A 20375-nucleotide genomic window follows, 5' to 3' on the forward strand; every position below is an offset into this window, starting at 1 on the left:
AGGCCCCATAAGCGCAAGATGTTTTGCACAGAGGCAGCGTGGCCACCGGACTAGGAAGTGCAGCACAGCACAGAGCACCGTGAGGACGCTCCGAGTGGCTGCACAAACTGCAAGGTGCCTGCCTGGAGCTCCGGGTGGCACTACAACAGCAATACTGGCTGCAGGGTGCCGTACCAGCCAGAAGCAAGGACTGTCAAGCAGCAATGATGCCACCCACCGAGCACTATGCTCTGTACAGTGGCAACGGTCACGCACCCCTGCTTACGGCCCTATTTGAAGTACACATTAGCCTATGCAATGAGATAGCACCGGGGTAGAACTATTTCACATTTTAAACAAGTACTTCTACAACAAAGCAGTACATGTGGAACGGGCATTGCACAGTAGGGCACTCCAACGAAATCATGCCAGCTGCTGGTGGGAGAAAACAGGGGGAGCTGGAATTAGTGTGATAGAACATTCGATGCGAAAGTGGGAGGGGTTCAAAACTGAGCTCACCTATACAACCTGCATATTGATTCTTTTCAAAAATGTTTTTATTGAAGTCAACAAATACACTCTGGTACACAAGTAAATATGACAAGAAACAATGACATAATTACAATTTATAGCATACAGTTCACTTGTGGTTTGAGGTAATAGACTTGCCACAATTTTCTCTTTTTACCGATCAATTGAAAATTAAACAGTAATATATTATAATGACTTCAACCATAATAGAAGAAATGAAGGGGGAAGAAAGTAGATGGGTGATGGGGGGGTGAGGGATAAGTATAAGAAGAGAGAGATGAAAAAAAAAAAAAAGGAGAAAATAAATAAATAATAATAAAAAAAAAAAAAACAAAGAAGAGGAAATAAAGTGGGATGGGGGTTATGAGCCATGCACTCCCAGGGTCAATCCCTTACTACTCTTCTTTTATTTATGTAGGTTTTTTTTTTTTTTTTTTTCTCTTAAGCGTAAGTTATTGGGGGGTCTTGTAGCAGTATTCTAGTTTCATACCATTGTGTTGATTTGAAACACTGTTGTATTTGTCTTTTAATCTCAGGATTTAAAGCCTCAATAAAGCTTTCCCAAATTAAGAAGAATTGTTCTGCTTTCTTTTCCTTGTTGATAGAAGAGTTGACCCAATCCATTTTGAAAATATAAAATAATTTCTCTTTGAACATGGTTAATGAAGGAGGGGTAGGAGCAATCCATTGTTGCAGGATACATTTTTTAGCTACAGCCGAAATAATTAATAATAATTTTTTACAACCCTTGGAAACTCTAGTTACTCCTGGAATATAACCCAATATTGCCCATTCTGGTGTTAATGGAAGATAATTGATTAGGTCAGCTAGCACATATTGTTTCACTTCCATCCAAAATTTTTTGATGACCCTACAGTCCCATAGGCAGTGGTATAAAGATGCCTCTAAATGGGCGCATTTTGGACACGCAGAGGAGGTTGCAATACCAATCAAGTGACAACGTTTGGGAGAAAGATAGCTCCTATAGAATAATCTGTAAAACATTTCTCTGTAAGTTGTAGCTGTCAATGTTTGGAGGGAATACTGTAGCGTGCGCAAAATATTGCATATTGATTCTAAATTGTAAAGGAAGGGGAAAAATAGGGATACCCGAGCACAGGTGGATAGAGGATGGTAAATAGAGTAGGTGAGTAGCAAGCAATGTAATCTTCAACCCACTATAACAGATCAATATTGTATCCTCAGATACCGCTGTCTAATGTGGGGGTGCTCCCCTGAGAGTACAAATGCTATAATCACAATGGGGGAAAAGAGAAGACAAGAACTCTCATCTTTTGGGGGGGCACACTTAGTAGTTAATGTAAAATCTAACTTTTATTAAATTCTGCTTAAAAATAATAAGTCAATACTAAGACAAACAACATGAAAATAGACAGATATAAAAATGTATAGGCGCTAATACAGCAAATATTGATAAAGTATTCAAGTCTCAATACTTAATGATTAAAGCAGCAGTCTTCACAGTCTATATACACAGGAAATGATTTTATATAAGGCATCCATAGTATGGTTTAGAAAAATGATACATCAATTCGTGAATAATTTGTATATCACCAAACATACAAGTGCTTGATGCTAGTGTATATTGTACCAGCATCCCCTGCAGCCAGCATAGAATAAAATAAACACATTGTCTGTGTAAAGAAAAGCAGATAAACCAGTACTATGTGTTTTCATTAAGTGATCTATAATCATCTGCTAATTTCCACAGAAGTTCATATACTATAAAGAGAGTAATTAATGATCACACTCCAGTGGGAGGGGTTAAAAACTGAGCTCACCTATACAACCTGCATATTGGTAAGGTGTTGGCAGCTCCGTCACATAATGAGTATTTATTATTTTATGTTTTTAAAATACCAATGTGGTTTTATGAGAGTTATGGAATGTTTGTTGTATTGTAACCAGAGATAAGCAGGTATTGCAGGGTCCCAGTGCAACTGTGCCCCTGCTATGCCACACTCGGTGACAAGAAATCTCATTTGAACTAAGCGCACCTGAGACTAAGCAGCTTCATTATTTAAACAATGTAATTGTATAAATGAAAAAAAAAATAATAAAAAAAAATATATTATATATATATATATATATATAAATATATATATATATATATAAAGCGCTGATTGTCAGTATTCTAGAGAGATGATACTAAAATAGAAGTAGTTATTGTGCTAATAAAACAGCAGCAGTTTATATAAAGTTTTTTTGGTGGCAAATCCACTTCCATACTCACCAATCCGTATATGCTGGGCCCCGTCGTACACCAGCCATTCGTACACTTCGTCAGAGATGCATAGGATATTATATTTGACGCAGATGTTTGCAATTTCCTCCAGCTCCTCCCGATTAAAAACCTGCACAAACCAAGGAAGAAAGTTGCGAGTGATGCATAGTACAGAACAGGAGCGCTCTCTACTGGCAGCACAAAGTCAGTGCACAGTCATTTTCCTGGTAACAGGATAAAGAGGACTAGCTCCACTTCAGTTATTGTATCTGGAAGTGATGTGCACTGAGGGCGGAAGTGTAGTTTCCTGCCCACACAGTGCACCAAAATAAGAACGTTAACCCCTCGCGGGCTCGCTACGCTCGCCACGCTTCGGGCACGGACCAACGGTACACATTAGACGATGAAGTGCCCGGCCACTGCCGCATCCAGCTGCATAACCCTATGCAGCTGTATCATCAGGTTGGGCTGCATGTAGGGCCGACCTGATGATGCGGCTGATGACCCCACGGGAGCGCGCACCGCCCGACAAGAGTGTACACTTTTACCGATTTTGCCAATTTGTCGTTCTGATCCGTTGGAATCCGGCAAATTGTAAAAAAATAAATTGCTAAATGTGTGACCAGCATTAGTCACAATCTGTCATTTAAACCTTTTTATAATGCGCTATGTCCTTATTGGGTGCTGTGCCAAGCTATTGCAATAGCAGAGTACAATGGTTTGTTAATACTTCAGGGGCTACATGTAAAGCACATAACTTTTTGAGCTCACTCACTTTTCCCAGAGGATTACTTGGGGTATTCAACACAAGAAGTTTAGTGTGCTTGTTGATCTTTGCTTCCAGTTCAGCAGGGTCCAACCGCCAGTTCCCGCTACTCGGTGGCAACCCGGCACCTGTGAGCTTCTGCTTGCAGATAGGAAGAGAGGTCGTGTCAGCCAGAAAACTTTACAGAAACGTTTTAGAAAGAAAGCAGTACTTTAAATGCTGGGTAATATATCTATCTGTCATATATACTGTATAATATATATATATAATTTTTTTTATACTTTATATAAATACAAACATACTTAAACTAGCCCATTTGTAGAACAAGAATTATAGAAAATACAATGGGAACAATAGTCCAACAATTAGGAAAAATCATTGTGATGTCTACAAATCTATCATCCGGAGGACCGCATGTCACCAGGGACATATCATTTGCTTACCGTCTTATAGGCTATACAAAATTAGAGTCAATAAAAAGGACTAACCAAAATACATTTCTTCCTCTACATAACAACCCAATTTATATCATCACACTCACCTACAACCAGGTACATCCCCTGCACAAATGTACATGTACATTACAATGTATTAATTAAGCATACCACCCGCTTCTGGTATAATGACATCTTTGATCTATTGTTAAGTGGTATAAAGTGCATGCACGGTAGTAAAGGGGAAAAGCTATTAAAAAAAACCATAAACAAACTGAGCAATATTTTTCTTTTGACATAATAGCAATTATTCATAGTTGAAGAGACATTAGTTTGCCTAGCGTAAAATAAATGGTCTGAAACCACAAGTATGGAGAATGCGGATATTAAGAGTCAGATGTATGACTCCATTACCGCCAGCAAGGTGGGAAGGGGCGTTCTGACGGAGTGAGAGCACGTTGAGGGCGTGTTCATGCTACTATAACAGTTTCAGAGCTGGAGACCTGCAACAGTATGACTGTCTGCGGCTGTATCTGCTACAGCTTCTGGACCCCTGGTGTAACTACTTACGATGACAATACTAACGATGAAGAACAGGTCAAAGACTTGGCCGGTTCCCTGCTATCGCTTCGGTTTGGTCACTTGTGGATTCACCCTCACGTTGCTAATATGCACGAATGTAACCTTAAAAGATAAATAGTGACAGCTACTACCATAGCTGGCGGCTCTTCCCTCATTGGTGCTGGGTATTTAAACACGATTAAGTGGCTGTTTTTTTTGCTGGGTTTAGTTCCAGAAATTTGGAGCCTATAACATATACTTCTAGATCTCTGAAGGTAGGTAATACTTCGACCCGTATTCAATTAGAGGCAAAAAGTCGGAAAGTTTTAGCCTGTCCAACTTTAAGCCTCACTCGCCTGTTTGAGAGGCGAATTCATTCCGTGCGCATCCCTGCTTTTCGCCTAATTAAATTGCAAAAGAGGCGAAAACGGAAATAGGCGAATGTGGAACAGGCGAAAAGTACTAAAAGAATTGGGGAAATCAGTCTGTACCCCAGAAAAAGATGCACTAATATAGGAAATCAATATAGGATGTGCCCTATTAAAACTATTTTGCGTACTTAAGTTGTGCAAATTGCTTGCTATTAGCGTCTTTGTAAAAGTGGTGAAGAATGGCATAAAGCAGTATTTTTTGATGAAAATAAGTAGTCCAGTCAAATTTGGGGTACTTGAAAATGGGAGCTAGCATATTTTTATGACTCTAAATTAGGGATGTGCAGGCTCGGATTAGTTCAGATTTTTCCCGACAAAAATCGGGTCTCAGAAAGAGGCAAAACGTCATATTTCATGGACAAACATCATCATTCCATCCTTGCAGCCCCCCCAGGAAGCCTATTTCGCTAGTTTTTATGCTTGTTCCCCCACTTTTTATATTTTCACCCCAAAAATGTCTTTTTTGGGGTGTTCTTCGGTTGTTGTTTGTTTTGCCGATTTGTCCTTTGGGGGGCTGTCCCAAGGGTTCTGAGTCGTTTCCCCACGTTTGCACCCCAAAATAAAGATTTTGCACTTCTTTTCACCTGCTATTCATTGGAGAATCTTTTTTTGTTGAATTCAATGCATCGAGTTTCCGCTTAGGTGAAATCGGCATGGAATTGAATTAGGTGAAAAGTTTTTGGGCGATATTTTCGCAAAAAAACAGGCAAAAAAGGTTTTTCGCCTCTAATTGAATACAGCCCTTCATGTGCAGTTCAGTCTCTTCTTTTTATGTATACAATTGTATGCAGGAGATGTCACTGTCAGCCCCAATACATTTAATATGCAACCATTTGGGAACTGATTGCTTTTGGGCACATATGCCTGTAAGTAGTCCGCCCGTGGTAAGTCAGTCTTTGTTTTTCTAAATATCATACAATGGCTATATAATAAAAAACCCTCTGACCATTGCAAACTAGCCAAATAGATTTGTAGGAACATAAAGCCACTTACAGGTCTTAGCGGTACATAAACACATCGCCCACCGGCCATTTTCGTCATTGGCTCGTAACAGTCAAAGAATGGCTCAATCAGAATGACCTTTGCAGCCGAAAGATAAGGGAAAAAAAATATAATAGTTATACTAATTACAGCTGGAATTAGGCATAATAAGCTTTAATACATTTTTTCAATAATTAATGTTACTTATCTAATGGAGCTATGAAGACATTTTATTTTATGTAAAACAAGTACAGGATCTGTACAAGCTGTATAATCTGTGGCACTTCCTGCACCACAAACAGCAGCTAGACAGCCGCTTCTGGTCTTTTTTAGAAAACCTTTCCTCCAGTGTGTGCCAACCCCCTCCCCTACCCCTTATACCCTTCCATATGACAGTGCTTTCATTACTTCTTCATTTGTTGAGTGTAGAGCAGGCGGCAGGAGAAGCAACAGGTGTAGAAGGGCGCCAAAGTCACTGTCACTTTACAGAATACAAACATCTAAAATCTTTATTATACAGATGAAATTAACCCCTGCCTGTCAATAGCAAAACTGAAGGAGCCCATATCTGGAGCCATGTAGTTACAGACAAAGGGCAAAATTTACTAATCGGCAGGTTCTAAACCCCGGCGCTATGGTGGCGGATTGGCGGCGGTTTTGCAATCTGCAGATTTACTAAGGCCAAAACCGCTGTAAAACCGCCGTCAAAACACATTTTAGAATAGAATAGAACAGGGTTGTCGCTGCAAAACCGCCACCAAATTCCCGGGGTTTAGAACAGAATAGAACCCACCGTCAAACCGCCACCAAATTCCCGGGGTTTAGAACAGAATAGAACCCACCGTCAAACCGCCACCAAATTCCCGGGGTTTAGAACAGAATAGAACCCACCGTCAAACCGCCACCAAATTCCCGGGGTTTAGAACAGAATAGAACCCACCGTCAAACCGCCACCAAATTCCCGGGGTTTAGAACAGAATAGAACCCACCGTCAAACCGCCACCAAATTCCCGGGGTTTAGAACAGAATAGAACCCACCGTCAAACCGCCACCAAATTCCTGGGGTTTAGAACAGAATAGAACCCACCGTCAAACCGCCACCAAATTCCCGGGGTTTAGAACAGAATAGAACCCACCGTCAAACCGCCACCAAATTCCCGGGGTTTAGAACAGAATAGAACCCACCGTCAAACCGCCACCAAATTCCCGGGGTTTAGAATAGAATAGAACCCACCGTCAAACTGCCACCAAATTCCCGGGGTTTAGAACAGAATAGAACCCACCGTCAAACCGCCACCAAATTCCTGGGGTTTAGAACAGAATAGAACCCACCGTCAAACCGCCACCAAATTCCCGGGGTTTAGAACAGAATAGAACCCACCGTCAAACCGCCACCAAATTCCCGGGGTTTAGAACAGAATAGAACCCACCGTCAAACTGCCACCAAATTCCTGGGGTTTAGAACAGAATAGAACCCACCGTCAAACCGCCACCAAACCGCCGGGGTTTAGAACCTGCTTAGTAAATTTTGCCCAAACTCTCTTTTGTTCTGGCCAATCAGCATCGGTGTTATATATTAACACACTGCTGTGTGAACCGGATCTTCTCCCGACTGCCAATGCTAGGGCGAGATGTGTTGTAGTGTTGGCAGAAGGTGAGCTCATCCATGTTGGACCCCAACGGCGGGACCCAAACTGTTTTGTTAATTGGAAAAAGGGTGATGTTGGGTGTAAAATGAAATCTCATATGGAGCTAGCCTTTAATAAAGGACTCTAAAAAACAGATGCTCCCATTAGTTAGTCTGTGCCCCCCAGACAAGAGGACAGAATATTACACTTTACAAGTTACAGTAGAGGGTGCAGTGTGCTGTATAACCTTCTCTTAGTTGTCAGAATACTGCCATTTACACTGTGGGCACTGTCATATTTCTGATAGTAATCTGCCCACAGCCCATGGGACAGACACTAACACAGTATTAGGGCAAAACAATAAAATATTGCAGGCTGGCAAATGAATGATTTTTAAATGGATCATTTAGATACACAAGTTATCTACTGTGATGACAGCATACTTCAAATTATGTATTTTCCATAAATATATGAGAATTTAAATAAAAACGATTTACCAGCACCTCCAGCTTTATAAGCACAGACTGGTACTAAAGATTGTTTTGGAACAAACCATCTCTTAGTATTCACAGAATATGTTGCATTATAATTTAAATAAAAATGAATGCGACTGTTTTCTAAGGACAGTGGATGCAGACATTTACGAGCTGAGCAGGTGACACCACGATGCAGCTTATAAGATGTGCTTTAAAGTCATTACAGTCTACCAAATGAATTGATAAATGATGTTCCCAAAATGTATGCCTCCAATGTTTGGTCAACAGGTGCAGTTTAATCCCTTTAAGAGGGGCAACAGATATTCATGTTCTATATGATTAATTGAAGACCTTTATTCAGAAATATAAAAGTAATATGTGACGTTGTACTACCTCATCCCCATCATCCACCAGAGCCTGGAAAGCACTATAAAGGGCCCCATATGCGCCCACTGACACCAGCACGTTACAGAGAGGATCCAGCTCTTGGTTCAGTAGTCGGCCAAACAGCTCGGCGAGGACCTTTACGAGAGGAGGGTGTCCCTGCAACAAGACAGCATTACTGAGGGGGATGCAGGACAAGGATTACATATTAATATTACATACTGATTCATTTTCAATGCATTACAGCTATAGCTTCTTCTCAAGTCTCTGGGAAAGTATAAATATTCATATGCTTTAATGAGAATAAGAAAATCCCCTGTACTGGCAGGAGGTAAGGTCACTGTGCTCCTCAGAAAGTTAATTTGACATTCAATTTTAGGAGGCCAGTCTACATTCAGCATATTGGCTCTGTGTGATCAGGAGTTTTGTTCCAGGATCTTCAGTCCACAGGAAAGCTCACACCATACTTTAATTCCCCACAGCAAAGTCCATACCATAACGTAATTCCCCACAGGTAAGCCCACACCAGAACATAATTCCCACAGGAAAGCCCACACCAGAACATAATTCCCACAGGAAAGCCTACACCATAACGTAATTCCCACAGGAAAGCCTACACCATAACGTAATTCCCACAGGAAAGCCTACACCATAACGTAATTCCCCACAGGTAAGCCCACACCAGAACATAATTCCCACAGGAAAGCCTACACCAGAACGTAATTCCCACAGGAAAGCCTACACCATAACGTAATTCCCACAGGAAAGCCTACACCATAACGTAATTCCCACAGGAAAGCGTACACCATAACGTAATTCCCCACAGGTAAGCCACACCATAAGGTAACTCCACACCATAATGTAATTTCCCACAGGAAAGCCTACACCATAACGTAATTCCCACAGGAAAGCGTACATCATAACGTAATTCCCACAGGAAAGCGTACACCATAACGTAATTCCCCACAGGAAAGTCTACACCATAACGTAATTCCCCACAGGAAAGCCTACATCATAACGTAATTCCCACAGGAAAGCCCACACCATAACGTAATTCCCACAGGAAAGCCCACACCGTAAGGTAACTCCCCACAAGGATAATAAATAAAAAATTATCCTTTACCACAGTGCTTTTGAACGACAATTCTTAAGGACCCCCAACAGGTTATATTTGCAGGATTTTTTTTTTCCATTATGCACTGGTGAGTTAATCTATTGTGTCCTGTTTAGAAAGAAATCCAGAAAACATGACCTGTTAAAAGGTACTTGAAAAGAACGGCTTAGGATGACTAGGCTGCATGAATATCTTACGAAGGCTCTTGTATACTGGTTCAGTAGGGTGTGCTCCTCAGTGATGGCCTTGGAAAATGCTTCTCTCACAAAGCTTGGAGGTGAAAAGTCTGGAAAACCCTGTCCTAGGTTCACAGTTTTATACTTGTCAGCAAGACTGACAAGTTCCACCCTGCGGAGAAACAAACAAGGCTTGAGGGTACATTCAGCACACACAGTATCACTGTGGATGGAAAGTCCACATAGGGTCTATATCAGTGATTCCCAAACTGTGTGCCATGGTCAGTGTGATTGGCAGCCATTGGCACTGGTTTTGCCGATCCAAAAATATATGGACAAAAAGAAGCGCAGTCCTGTCAACCACCACATAACTGACCCTAGTGGTGATATATAAGCACAATTTACTTTAATTTTTGCTGAATTTCTCAGTGAGAAAACTTTTGGCCCAGGGGTGCCATGAATATAATGCTGACACTCCAAGGTGCCGTGACTGGAAAACGTTTTGGAACCACTGGTCTATACTACATTTCCCCCCTATTATCTTCAGCCACAACGATAGCAATGGATGCAACTGCAATGGACACAAAATGCTGTATATAGCTCCATACAAGTCCACAAGCACAACATATCCACCCGTAAGCATTACTGTGCAACGTGCATAATAAGGTATCAGAAGAAAAAACATTTGTGACCATAAGGCAGGCCCGCTGAAAGCCCTGGTGGGCTCAGGAACTGAGGAAGGGGGGGGGGCACAGAAGGAGGCACAGCTATATTCCATTGTGTATTAGTTCTATTAACTGTATATGTTGCACTTTGCCGTGTGCTCTGGAGGCATGGCCACTGCATAGCAAAGCTTGGCTATGCCTCCCTGCAATCATGGGCTCCAACAGAGAGCAGGGCCAAGGAAATCACTACCTGCTGCTCCCTCTCAATGTTTGTTGATTAGGCTGACTGTACAACTTTTAATAGTACATGTGTATAGAAGCATTAACTGCCAGCAGAGCAGAGTATCTTCTGAGATGTGGCGGCATCAGGATGCCTGTATTACCGCTAGTTGGAGCTTTACACCAGATACCCACTGTTGTTGTGTAAAAAAAACGTAATAAACAAATATGAACTACAGGTAATATCTGCATATTATATATATATATATATATATATATATATATATTACACAGCATAGGCTCGGCACTCTTCCTTCACGAATATAGTAATGTTGGCGCCCTCTGCGCACACACACACTTTTGATATGTGATTCACAGAGGCTATCATTTTAGAGGATACGGATTGGAAGTGTCAGCATGCATTTGAGATTGCATCCAGAAACATGCAACACAGCGTATCCCATTCATTTCAATGGCCCAATCAATTCAAAAGGATTTCCAGCATGCTGAAACCTTACTGAAGGAGTGCTGGTAGTAAATAAAATATGAAAAAAGTACATGTCATCCTTTAAAATCACCAATACTACACACACTTGGCTGGTTCCCACTAAAACTAGGTGTCAATGGTCAGTCCCAGGATATAGTTACCTATACAAGTATGGCATTTCAATTAAAAAACAAAAAACATCTTGCCACAGAATGAGTGACGCCCTTTAGCTGTTCAGCCAATCACAAACGTTTTCTCGCGTTAGCCTCTCTGTGATTTGCTGGCGGTGAAGGAGAGTCTTGATTACTGCTGGTCCTAGTCACATATCAATAGAAATTTTGGCTGATATCAATTCATTGATATACATGTTGCCCGTTTAATTCAATGTTGCTACAAAACCATTTAAAAGAATGGGCTATTGGAATGAATGGACTACAGAAGTTGATGAGAAAAATACAGGATGCTAGTTAACCCGCTTGTGTAACCGTTAGTGGATATTAATAAATGCATTCCCATAGACTGCAATGGACTTAAGGGGAGATTAATCAAACCTTCCAAATAATAAAAGTGGAGGTGTTGCCCGTAACAACCAAATACAATTCTAGCTGGCATTTATCTAGTGCATTTTATAAAGGGACATCTATTATTATTATTGCCAGTTATTTATATAGCGCACACATATTCCACAGCGCTTTACTGAGATCTGACTGGTTATGGGCAACATCCCCACTTTTGTTCTTTGGAAGGTGTGATAAATCTCCCCATTAGAGTGCATTGACGAAGCTTTGAAAAAGAAGAGTCCATAAAAAAACAAAACAATCAAGTGAGCGCAGACGTTAAATGCGCACTGAGGTGCTGAACTGAATAACAGCAGGCTGCACACTTGTGTTATAGATGCCAGTTGGGTGCAGCTAGTACATGCCTGCGGGTAAGCAGCCTTATGGGCAAACCATTTTTACTTAGAGCGCTCCTGTATAGGTTTTAAAAACAGAAATTGCAATATTTATGGGTTTTTTTTGTTCAGATCTACCTAAATTTGATATATCCCCCCCCCCCCCCATCTAGGAACAGAGGGCCAGTGCATTGGAATGAATATGGATATTATTATAGAAAGAAGAACATGCAAAACAGTGATAAAATATATCTTACCATGAAAGGTTATTTTGGTGTAGTTAGTGCAAATCCCACCACCCCTTTTTCCCTTTTAAAGGGGAGAGCGGGTAGAGGGTGGGTGGGATTAAAATGGGAAATAATATTTCTGTCAACGTCCATAAATAAGTTGTTTAATTTGCCAGTAGGGTGTGTAAACGTGATGCATGAGGTAATCAAAAAATATATATTTCTATTCCATAACATTAGTAAAATAAAATGTAGGTAGTTGTAAAACACTGGATACATTACGCTCACGGCAGAAAGTTGGTAGAAATACAGAGTAAAGGACTCGGGGCTGAGTGGTAAGGAGACTTTGCCCATATGTCCATGAAATTTCAGCGCCAAGTCCTGACATGGCATCCGTTCACAATGTAGACACTAGAAAGTCGACAGGCTCTGAATGTCGAACAACCAATATGTTGAAAAAAAATGTCGGCATGTTCATATTGTTGATGCCAGAATGTCGATATACATTTTTTTCACATATTTTTAGACTTGGGGCCTGATTCAGCAAGGAACGCAGTTGCTAATATGCATGCAATTGGCCGATTGTTGCGTACTGCATCGCAGTGAGCGAACCAGCCACTGTGATCGGGACTGCGCTTACAGTGACTATGCAGACCCATCGCAGAGTGATTGACAAGAATTGCTGTTTGGGGGCGGACGGGGGATGGGGTGGTTGGCCGAATGCAGGCGTGCCAGTGCGTTGCAGGGGCGTGCATAATTTAGCCACTGCGATGCCCTACACAGCCTGCGGCCTGATAGCGTGCAATGACGTTAGCAATTTCTGAGTAAGGTCAGGGCTTGTGCAAGTGTGCGTGAGGCTTCGATTGTACCGATGTTTTCACAGTCTTGCTAAACATTACGGATGAGTGTAAGGTAAAGTGGGCGTCCTTATGTAGTACAGCAGCGGCATTGCGATCGCAATGGATTAGCATATTATTGCAGTTGAACCGCATGCATAATCGCTATTGCATTCCATAGTGAATCAGGTTCTTAGTTTTAGGTTAAAATTAGAAAAAAAGTTGGTACATGTTATATGTCTACATTTTAACCATATCGACATTTTTGAATCCCGACATATTGGTTGTCGACCATCTCAACATTCTGACTAACGACTTTTCATACCACACTACGCAGGTAAGGAGATAACAGACTCACCATATATTTTCATCCACTCCCTCCAGCCTCCGGGCTTGGATCTGCCTTTCCATTCTGTCCTGCACATGAGTAGTGAAAACATAGAGAGGTGAGAGACAGCTCCGTATACCCCTCCTCTGAGGCTGTGAAATGCAGCACCCTGCCCTGGGCAAAGATAAACGTCCCCCCCACCCTCGCCATACGGAACCAGTCTGACAAAGCAAAGACTGGACTTTGTTCCTAACAAGTGCTAAAGAATGTGTGTGCATCCTGGCACCGAGGGTGACTCGTGCGTGCACTAGGCTGTGGCCGCTTGAATAGGTGCCATCCAAAATGGACTCAAGAGCAGGGATTTCAGATTAATGGATCACAATGTGACCGTTAGCTCTGACCTAGAGGCCAAAGATTTCTATATATAGGTTAATTAATAACAAAACAGAGCGTAATGGATTACAAAAGCACTGAAAAGAAAAACATATGCATCAATGAGACATAAATCCTATAACTGCCAGCGGTTCCTAACCCCCAGGGACCGCCCTGTAGTTTTATGATGTACCCCCGGAAATATCCCTTTTCTTGATGAACTGTAAAACAAAATGCAGCTTTTCTGCAGGTCATAGGTCATTTCTTACAATTTACTATTAGTCAATGGGCTTAATAAATATATATTTTTTTAAGAGATGTATTTAAAATTACTATTATTTTTATAAACAAATCCAGTAAAGGTGACAAGATGGAGACGGTTGTGCTCCCAGGGTCACATGAGAGAGTGTGCCAAGATGCCACGGCTCTCCAGGAAAGCGTCCCCGGGAACTTTGGAAAAGTTGGCACCTATGACATCATTTGTATGATGAGGTATTTGCATCTTACATCCAAATACCTCATTAATTAGAGCAGTGAGCCTACAAGACGTTTCCAGAGCAGAAAGGGATGAGTAAAAGTGAGGACAATGGAGGACACCAACCAATATGTACGAGAAGGCGGCCTCTTACAGAATTAATAGGCTGCATATTGGTTCTGTGTAGGAGAACATAATGAAGCCAGCTTTGGGCTACAGTCCCCTCAGTCTTTTAGAGAAATATGCATAGTTTCCACAGCAAAATAGGGCTGTATATGTAATAACTGTAATAGATTATGTGCTGCTAAAAGTGGTATGAAAATCGGCGCACACACCCACGTAAAACACACGTCTGTAAGTGTAAAGTTTATTCAGTCCACTGTTCCTGATGAACGATTTGTACAGGAGGGGTTTTCCCTCTATATATTTCAGGTTCTGCCAGTATGCCATGGGTTGCTTTAAGTTTTCTTGATTGTTATAAGTACCTTTTCATGATGGTAGCAGACTGAAGTTCCAAAATCAGTGGTTACTGCATTTGAAACTTCAGTTCTCAGAATCAAAAGTTCTTTTTCTTCATCTGTAAAGTGGTCCCAGCTATGTAATCCAGTAGTAATATGGCGGCCAGTATTTAAAAGAATACCAAATGTGCACTTTGGAGCAGCAGTTGCCATGATTGATTATATTTCTGTCTGTCTCTCTCTTTCTCTGGAAAGTTTCAGTTTGGAAAGGGAATCCCCTTCCCGTCAGTTTCTGCCTCAGTTTTGTTCACTTTTTTTAATATGGTTTTTAACAGCCATGTTTTCTTGTGTAAATTATGTATGCGGTACAACAGTAATCGAACGTCAATTTCATTTTTTTTTCTCCACTATGAAACAGAGGCCCTGATTCAGAGCCGGAAGTTCTGACAGAGCGCTCGCTCTGAATAAGGGCCGTCCTTCTACATTTTTAGAGCGGCCTCCTGGCCGCTCGTATAGCTGTGGGTGACCACCCACAGACCATCGCGACCATCGGGCTTGCGAAGAGACCCTTGTGGTAAGGTCTCGTTGCCGCAAGCCCTGGAGTGCTTTCGGCTCTATCAGAGCCGAAGGCACTCCCACTGACATCACTTGTGATGTCAGTGGGGCCGGCCCCAGACGGTAGGCGTTCCCATGGGAACGCCTCCGTCTGGGCAGGCACGCCCCCGGCACGCCCACCAAAGGGGGCGTGCTGTCACTCACCATCGACAGCACGCCCCCTGTCGTGCGAGACCCGGAGCGACGGTTTGCCCGTCGCTATCCGGGTCTCGCGCATGCGCACGACGGAGCCGCCTCCGTCATGCGCATGTGCACTGGGCCAACATCGACCCGCTTGCAAGCGCTCAGTGCTCGCGAGCGGGTCTGAATCAGGCCCAGGGTACCATGCTGATCTTTTTTTGTGGTAGTTATGTATACTTTTGTTAAGCACATAAAAAAAATGGGATATCTAATGTTGATTTAACCTAGCATTTTTTTTATTTCTGTTCCAAAAGCTCACATTTTTGCTGTAACTCGAAACGTAAGGTAAATAAAGTAATTTGGTTTGGATTTTGGTATTCAGGAGAAAAAGTTACCTTAGGGGTCAAAAATTTTGTGACAATTCCTTAATAAACCCCCGTGATACTTAAAATAAACTGGAATAAATAAGCCGCGATTAGCAAATAGTTTAATACATTGAAAAATCAGTATTTCAGAAACTAATGGTCAGACGGTCGAGGTATTTGGCAGAAATAGTTTTTTTTTACATCCTATCTTAACTAAAAAAAAAAATTTGTAAAAATCTGAGATGGGTGGTGGACAATTAATTTTTTTTTGGGATGATCTGATGTGGAATGACCCCAATGTAAAAATAACTACACACCAAAATGTAGCATATACAGTGCAAAAGAAAAATAAATTCCAAATTTGGGAGACTTGTTATATCTAGATACCGGCGTTCGGGATTCAGGTGGTCAAAATCCCGACGCCGGCATCCCGACAGGGTTAGGATACCGGGACGTGTCGGTAGGTCTCCTAATCCTCCCCCTCTCAATACCCCTAACTCTCCCTCCCTGCAGCCTACCCCTAACCCAGGCATCCCGACAGGGTTAGGATACCAACACGTGTCGGTGGGTCTCCTAAACTTCCCCCTCTCAATACCCCTAACTCTCCCTCCCTGCAGCCTATCCCTAACCTGGCATCCCCACAGCCTAAACCTAACTCCCCCTGCAGCCTAAACCTCCCCTCCTCCCCCCACAGCTTAATCCTAACCCACGACTAGTGCCTAACCCTCCCCCTAACCCCACTACTTTCCTTCGGGATGCCAGCGTCGGGATTCTAACAGGTGTCGGGATTTCGGCACCGGTATTCTAATTGCCGGCATTCAACTAGCCAGATTCTGACCGCATCCCTTCCCAGCTACTGTACAACTATAAATCCCAGCATTCCCTGCCTCAGGCTGCCACAGAATGCCAGGACCAGCATCGGTTCTAGGTGCGGGCAATTAGGGATATTGTCCTGGGCGCTGTGGCTTGAGGGTGCGGCCGAGTCACCCCCTTGCACCATCTAATCTGACGCCGCCCGCCGCCATATATAAACTGCTGCAGCACCAAATTTGCAAACGGCTGCGGTGCCATACCACTGGTAGCCCCCGTCTCCCAGAGCGCTGCCGGGCGTGTCTACGTCATGCTTCGCAGCTCTACAATTACTATTATCTTAATGGGTTTTTTTGGGGGGTCGCCCAAGGCCACGCCCAAGGGAGCCTAAAGAAAATCTCGCCCTGAGCTCCACAAACTCTAGAACTGGCCCTGGTCAGGACTCATAATTCAATAACTGGCAGATATCCACAGCACAGTTTGCCAGTACGGCGCTGTATCAGGCATCTAATGCAGTGATTGGCAACCTGCAAGACTGTAACCTATCACATGACCCTCAACTCCTTCAAAAACAGCCACACAACTTTTTCCCTTTATTTCGAGGACAGGGATAAAAGGATAACTAAATGTATTTTATACTTAATTCATCACCCAGCAGACATTGCCAAGTACGCCAGCAGTAGTAGTGATGCCCAGAAATGTGTACACCAGCAGTAGTACTATTGGACAGTAATATATAAATCAATAGTGGTACCCAAATAATATGCCACAAGTAACAGTAATGCCCAGTAACAGGCCACCTATACCATTCATGTCCAAAAATAAACCAACATTAATGCAAAATGACACTGGATAATTAGTGCCGCTCAGGAAGTTCTGCCTGGGAGTCATCTCCTATCTACCCGCTTGGCATATGGAAAAAAAAAAAAAAAAAAGAGAGCGAGGACAAATTACAGTTCTCTACCAACGCTCCCATGGCTGAATGAGGGGTGTGTGGGAACAGGGTGTCACAGAAGGACACCAGTGAATTCTAATGTAGGTTAGCAGGTTATGAAGAGGCTATTAAGTGTGATAGTGAATATCTACCCCCTGCAGCTATCACTTTGAACACAATGGATAATGAATATTAGGCTTTTTAATCATTCATAGGCCTACATGGGTACAAGCAGTAGCAATGTAAGATGGACACAGAAAATGACTATGGACCTGATTCAGAGCCGCTCGTAAGCGCCCGCTCGTTCGCGCCGAGCGATGTTTGCCCAACTGCGCATGCGTACGGATCGTTATACGCATGCGCGAACCAGTCAGTGCGCTCGAAATTCATGTGCTCGCAAAATAGCGAATGCCTGATAATTTGAGTGACAGAAAGAGGCGTATGTGGGTGGTAACAGGGGAAGGTGCTTGAAAACGGGGAGTGGAGATCCGATTGCAGGCGTGCTTAAAGGTCAAAACAGGCGTTTTATGGGTGTGCATAATTAAAAGTCATTGACCACGTCACTGGGTTATTTTATAGCCAGAACTGCTCGCAAAATTGTGGTAGCAAAAACCACCCACAAGAATAGCGAGCAGCTGGTCGATGTACTCGATTAATCTAATAAATAGCGGACATGACGTAGGATGCGAGCGGCCAGGGGGCGTAGTTTCCCAAAAAAACGAACGCAAGTTTTGTTCGCTCGTTCAGACCTAGAGGCGTGAACAGACCGCAAAGAGCGAACGGTTCATTTGAATAGCCACCCCTATTTTCTGGACGAGCGCTAATTGCGTCCGGCTCTGAATCAGGCCCTATGAATCTTGTTCTTATAGGCCAGATTACGAGGTAACCATGATTAAGCAGAATGGATTGGATAGCCTCTATAGGTAGAGGATACTTACAGGAAGGCAGTTGGCAGAGGTCCTGCAGAGATGCTGTCTATGTGTAATCACCATGCACTCAGCCCATCTGCTTCTGATATTGGCTATCACTGACAGCATTGTGGTGGAAGGCTGGAGATACATACACAATAGTGTATACTCTGCTGTGAATGGCTGCCTGCTACAGAACAGTAGAAGATAATACATGCTACTGGTTTTGTCAATCAGATGTTATAGGATCACCATCATGAAAACACATTTATTTTTCTATTTGTCTAAATGTAAGTCTGTGACCTGTAATCAACATTACTAAATACAATTGATGATGGAGGCGCACAAAGCTTCTGTAAAAGTAGTCTTCATTCTAGCAGCCTGCAGTTCCTCTATCTTGCCTGGGGTGTCGCTCTCTGCTCTGGTGCTTCTAGCACACTCAGCTGATGCAACAAACTGCTGAGATTAAGCAGCTTGTGTGCTAGAAGCACCAGGGCAGATAGCGACACCCCAGGCAGGATAGAGGAACTGCACTTTTTTTTGCAGAATGAACACTATAAAGGGCTCTTATTGGGGTACCAACACTTTGCCAACCTCCTTCCCTCTTCTCCAGTCCCCGTCATCTATTGGAGTCTGACCGATCTTGGGAACCCTGGGAGCAGCCCGTGTTCCGCTTATAGATTTTTCTCGCTGTTTAGAGGGAAATGTCGCCATGGGCAGTGTTTCCAGTTACTCTGTGTTTTCCGGATTACAGGGAAATGGGATTCTGATCAGGACAAATTTCCCTTAAAATTTAGTAAAACCACATTAAGCACAGATTTAATTTATCTGTACTGAATATCATCAGCTTTGCTGTTACGTATGTACTACAGCATTTTAACAGCATATTCTGACAGGGAAATATGACCAGTAAAAAACAGACAGACATCTGGAACGCTGTAATATGGAAAGATGGATAAAGGGAACAGATGCTGCCTGCGCAACACCGAAACTAACCCCCACATTGTGGGTACACATTAGTGGTCATTCTATTATTATCCAGCAGGGTGCCTATTCCTAAGGCCGGAACTAAGCTGCTGCCGGAACCCGGCGTCCATTGCCAGGTACACTGACTGGGTGAGCAAACATCACATGTGTGCAGCAGTCCCCTAGCAGCGGCTACAGCAGCGGGACCCGGCTCGCACTGACTACTATACGGACCAGGGGGCATATTTACTAAAGGGAGAGTTTTTAGAAGTGGAGATGTTGCCCATAGCAACCAATCAGATTCCAGATATTATCTTCTAGAATGTGCTAGTTGAATGAACATACAACACCAGGCGCTATTTTAAATATAAAATGAAAGTTGTTTGTAAATAATGTATAAAAGAGTCGCTACCCAATAAATAGCTCTGATATTACTACTTAACAATAAACAATTAATAAGAGGTGGTATCTGAAATTATTCACCTCAGGGTGCGCTCACATAGACATAAGGATACATATAATACAATAAAATATTTTATTAAAATGACACAGTATTAACATATAAAATACATTTATAAATCAGCATTTAAATGGCCATTCTCGCATATTCATCATAATGGATCAATAATAGCATGTGTGAACAATCAAAGGTCCACTTGTGTAAATAAGTATATTGATCTCTTTAAAGGTTGCAATTATGTCCAAATAGAGCAATATTGCACTCAAGTCCCGTCAATAATTATGCTCCTTATTGGGGGGGGTAATGAGATTTCCAAAGCACGTTTCAGCTGTTAAATGTCCACTCCAGTAATACCTGAAGTTTGACAATCACCACTCTCTGCAGCCAGCCAAAAGGTGATTCAAGGTAGCTATTTCTAGGAGGGTGAAGATTTAGTGGTACAGTCTCGATATATATTTACCCAGCTCTCCTCTCCCTGACGTCTGTAGTGGCACTGCTAGTCTGAAATGCTGCTGTTATCTTGCTATTGCAA

General features: G+C 42.5%; 1 protein-coding gene across 9 annotated transcripts in view; it reads right to left on the reverse strand.

Annotated features, from left to right (window-relative positions):
- Positions 1-20375, reverse strand: part of KYAT1 (kynurenine aminotransferase 1) — a 43088-nt gene that overhangs the window by 13632 nt on the left and 9081 nt on the right. For 4 of the 9 annotated variants that reach the window (XM_088453442.1, XM_088453441.1, XM_088453440.1 and 1 more), the window contains exons 2-7: positions 13391-13449; positions 9728-9878; positions 8426-8575; positions 5941-6027; positions 3531-3662; positions 2765-2885 (exon numbers count right to left, since the gene is read on the reverse strand). In XM_088453442.1, coding sequence (XP_088309568.1) covers positions 2765-2885; positions 3531-3662; positions 5941-6027; positions 8426-8575; positions 9728-9878; positions 13391-13443 — 694 coding nt within the window. In that variant the 5' untranslated portion in view covers positions 13444-13449. Of the gene's footprint in view, positions 1-2764; positions 2886-3530; positions 3663-5940; positions 6028-8425; positions 8576-9727; positions 9879-13390; positions 13639-18447; positions 18562-20375 lie in introns of those variants that run through there. The other 5 variants (XM_088453438.1, XM_088453437.1, XM_088453435.1 and 2 more) reach the window with 3 other exon arrangements.

The sequence above is a fragment of the Taudactylus pleione genome, unplaced genomic scaffold, assembly GCF_031769625.1.
Source record: "Taudactylus pleione unplaced genomic scaffold, aTauple2 ptg000579l, whole genome shotgun sequence".
Lineage (NCBI taxonomy): Eukaryota > Metazoa > Chordata > Amphibia > Anura > Myobatrachidae > Taudactylus > Taudactylus pleione.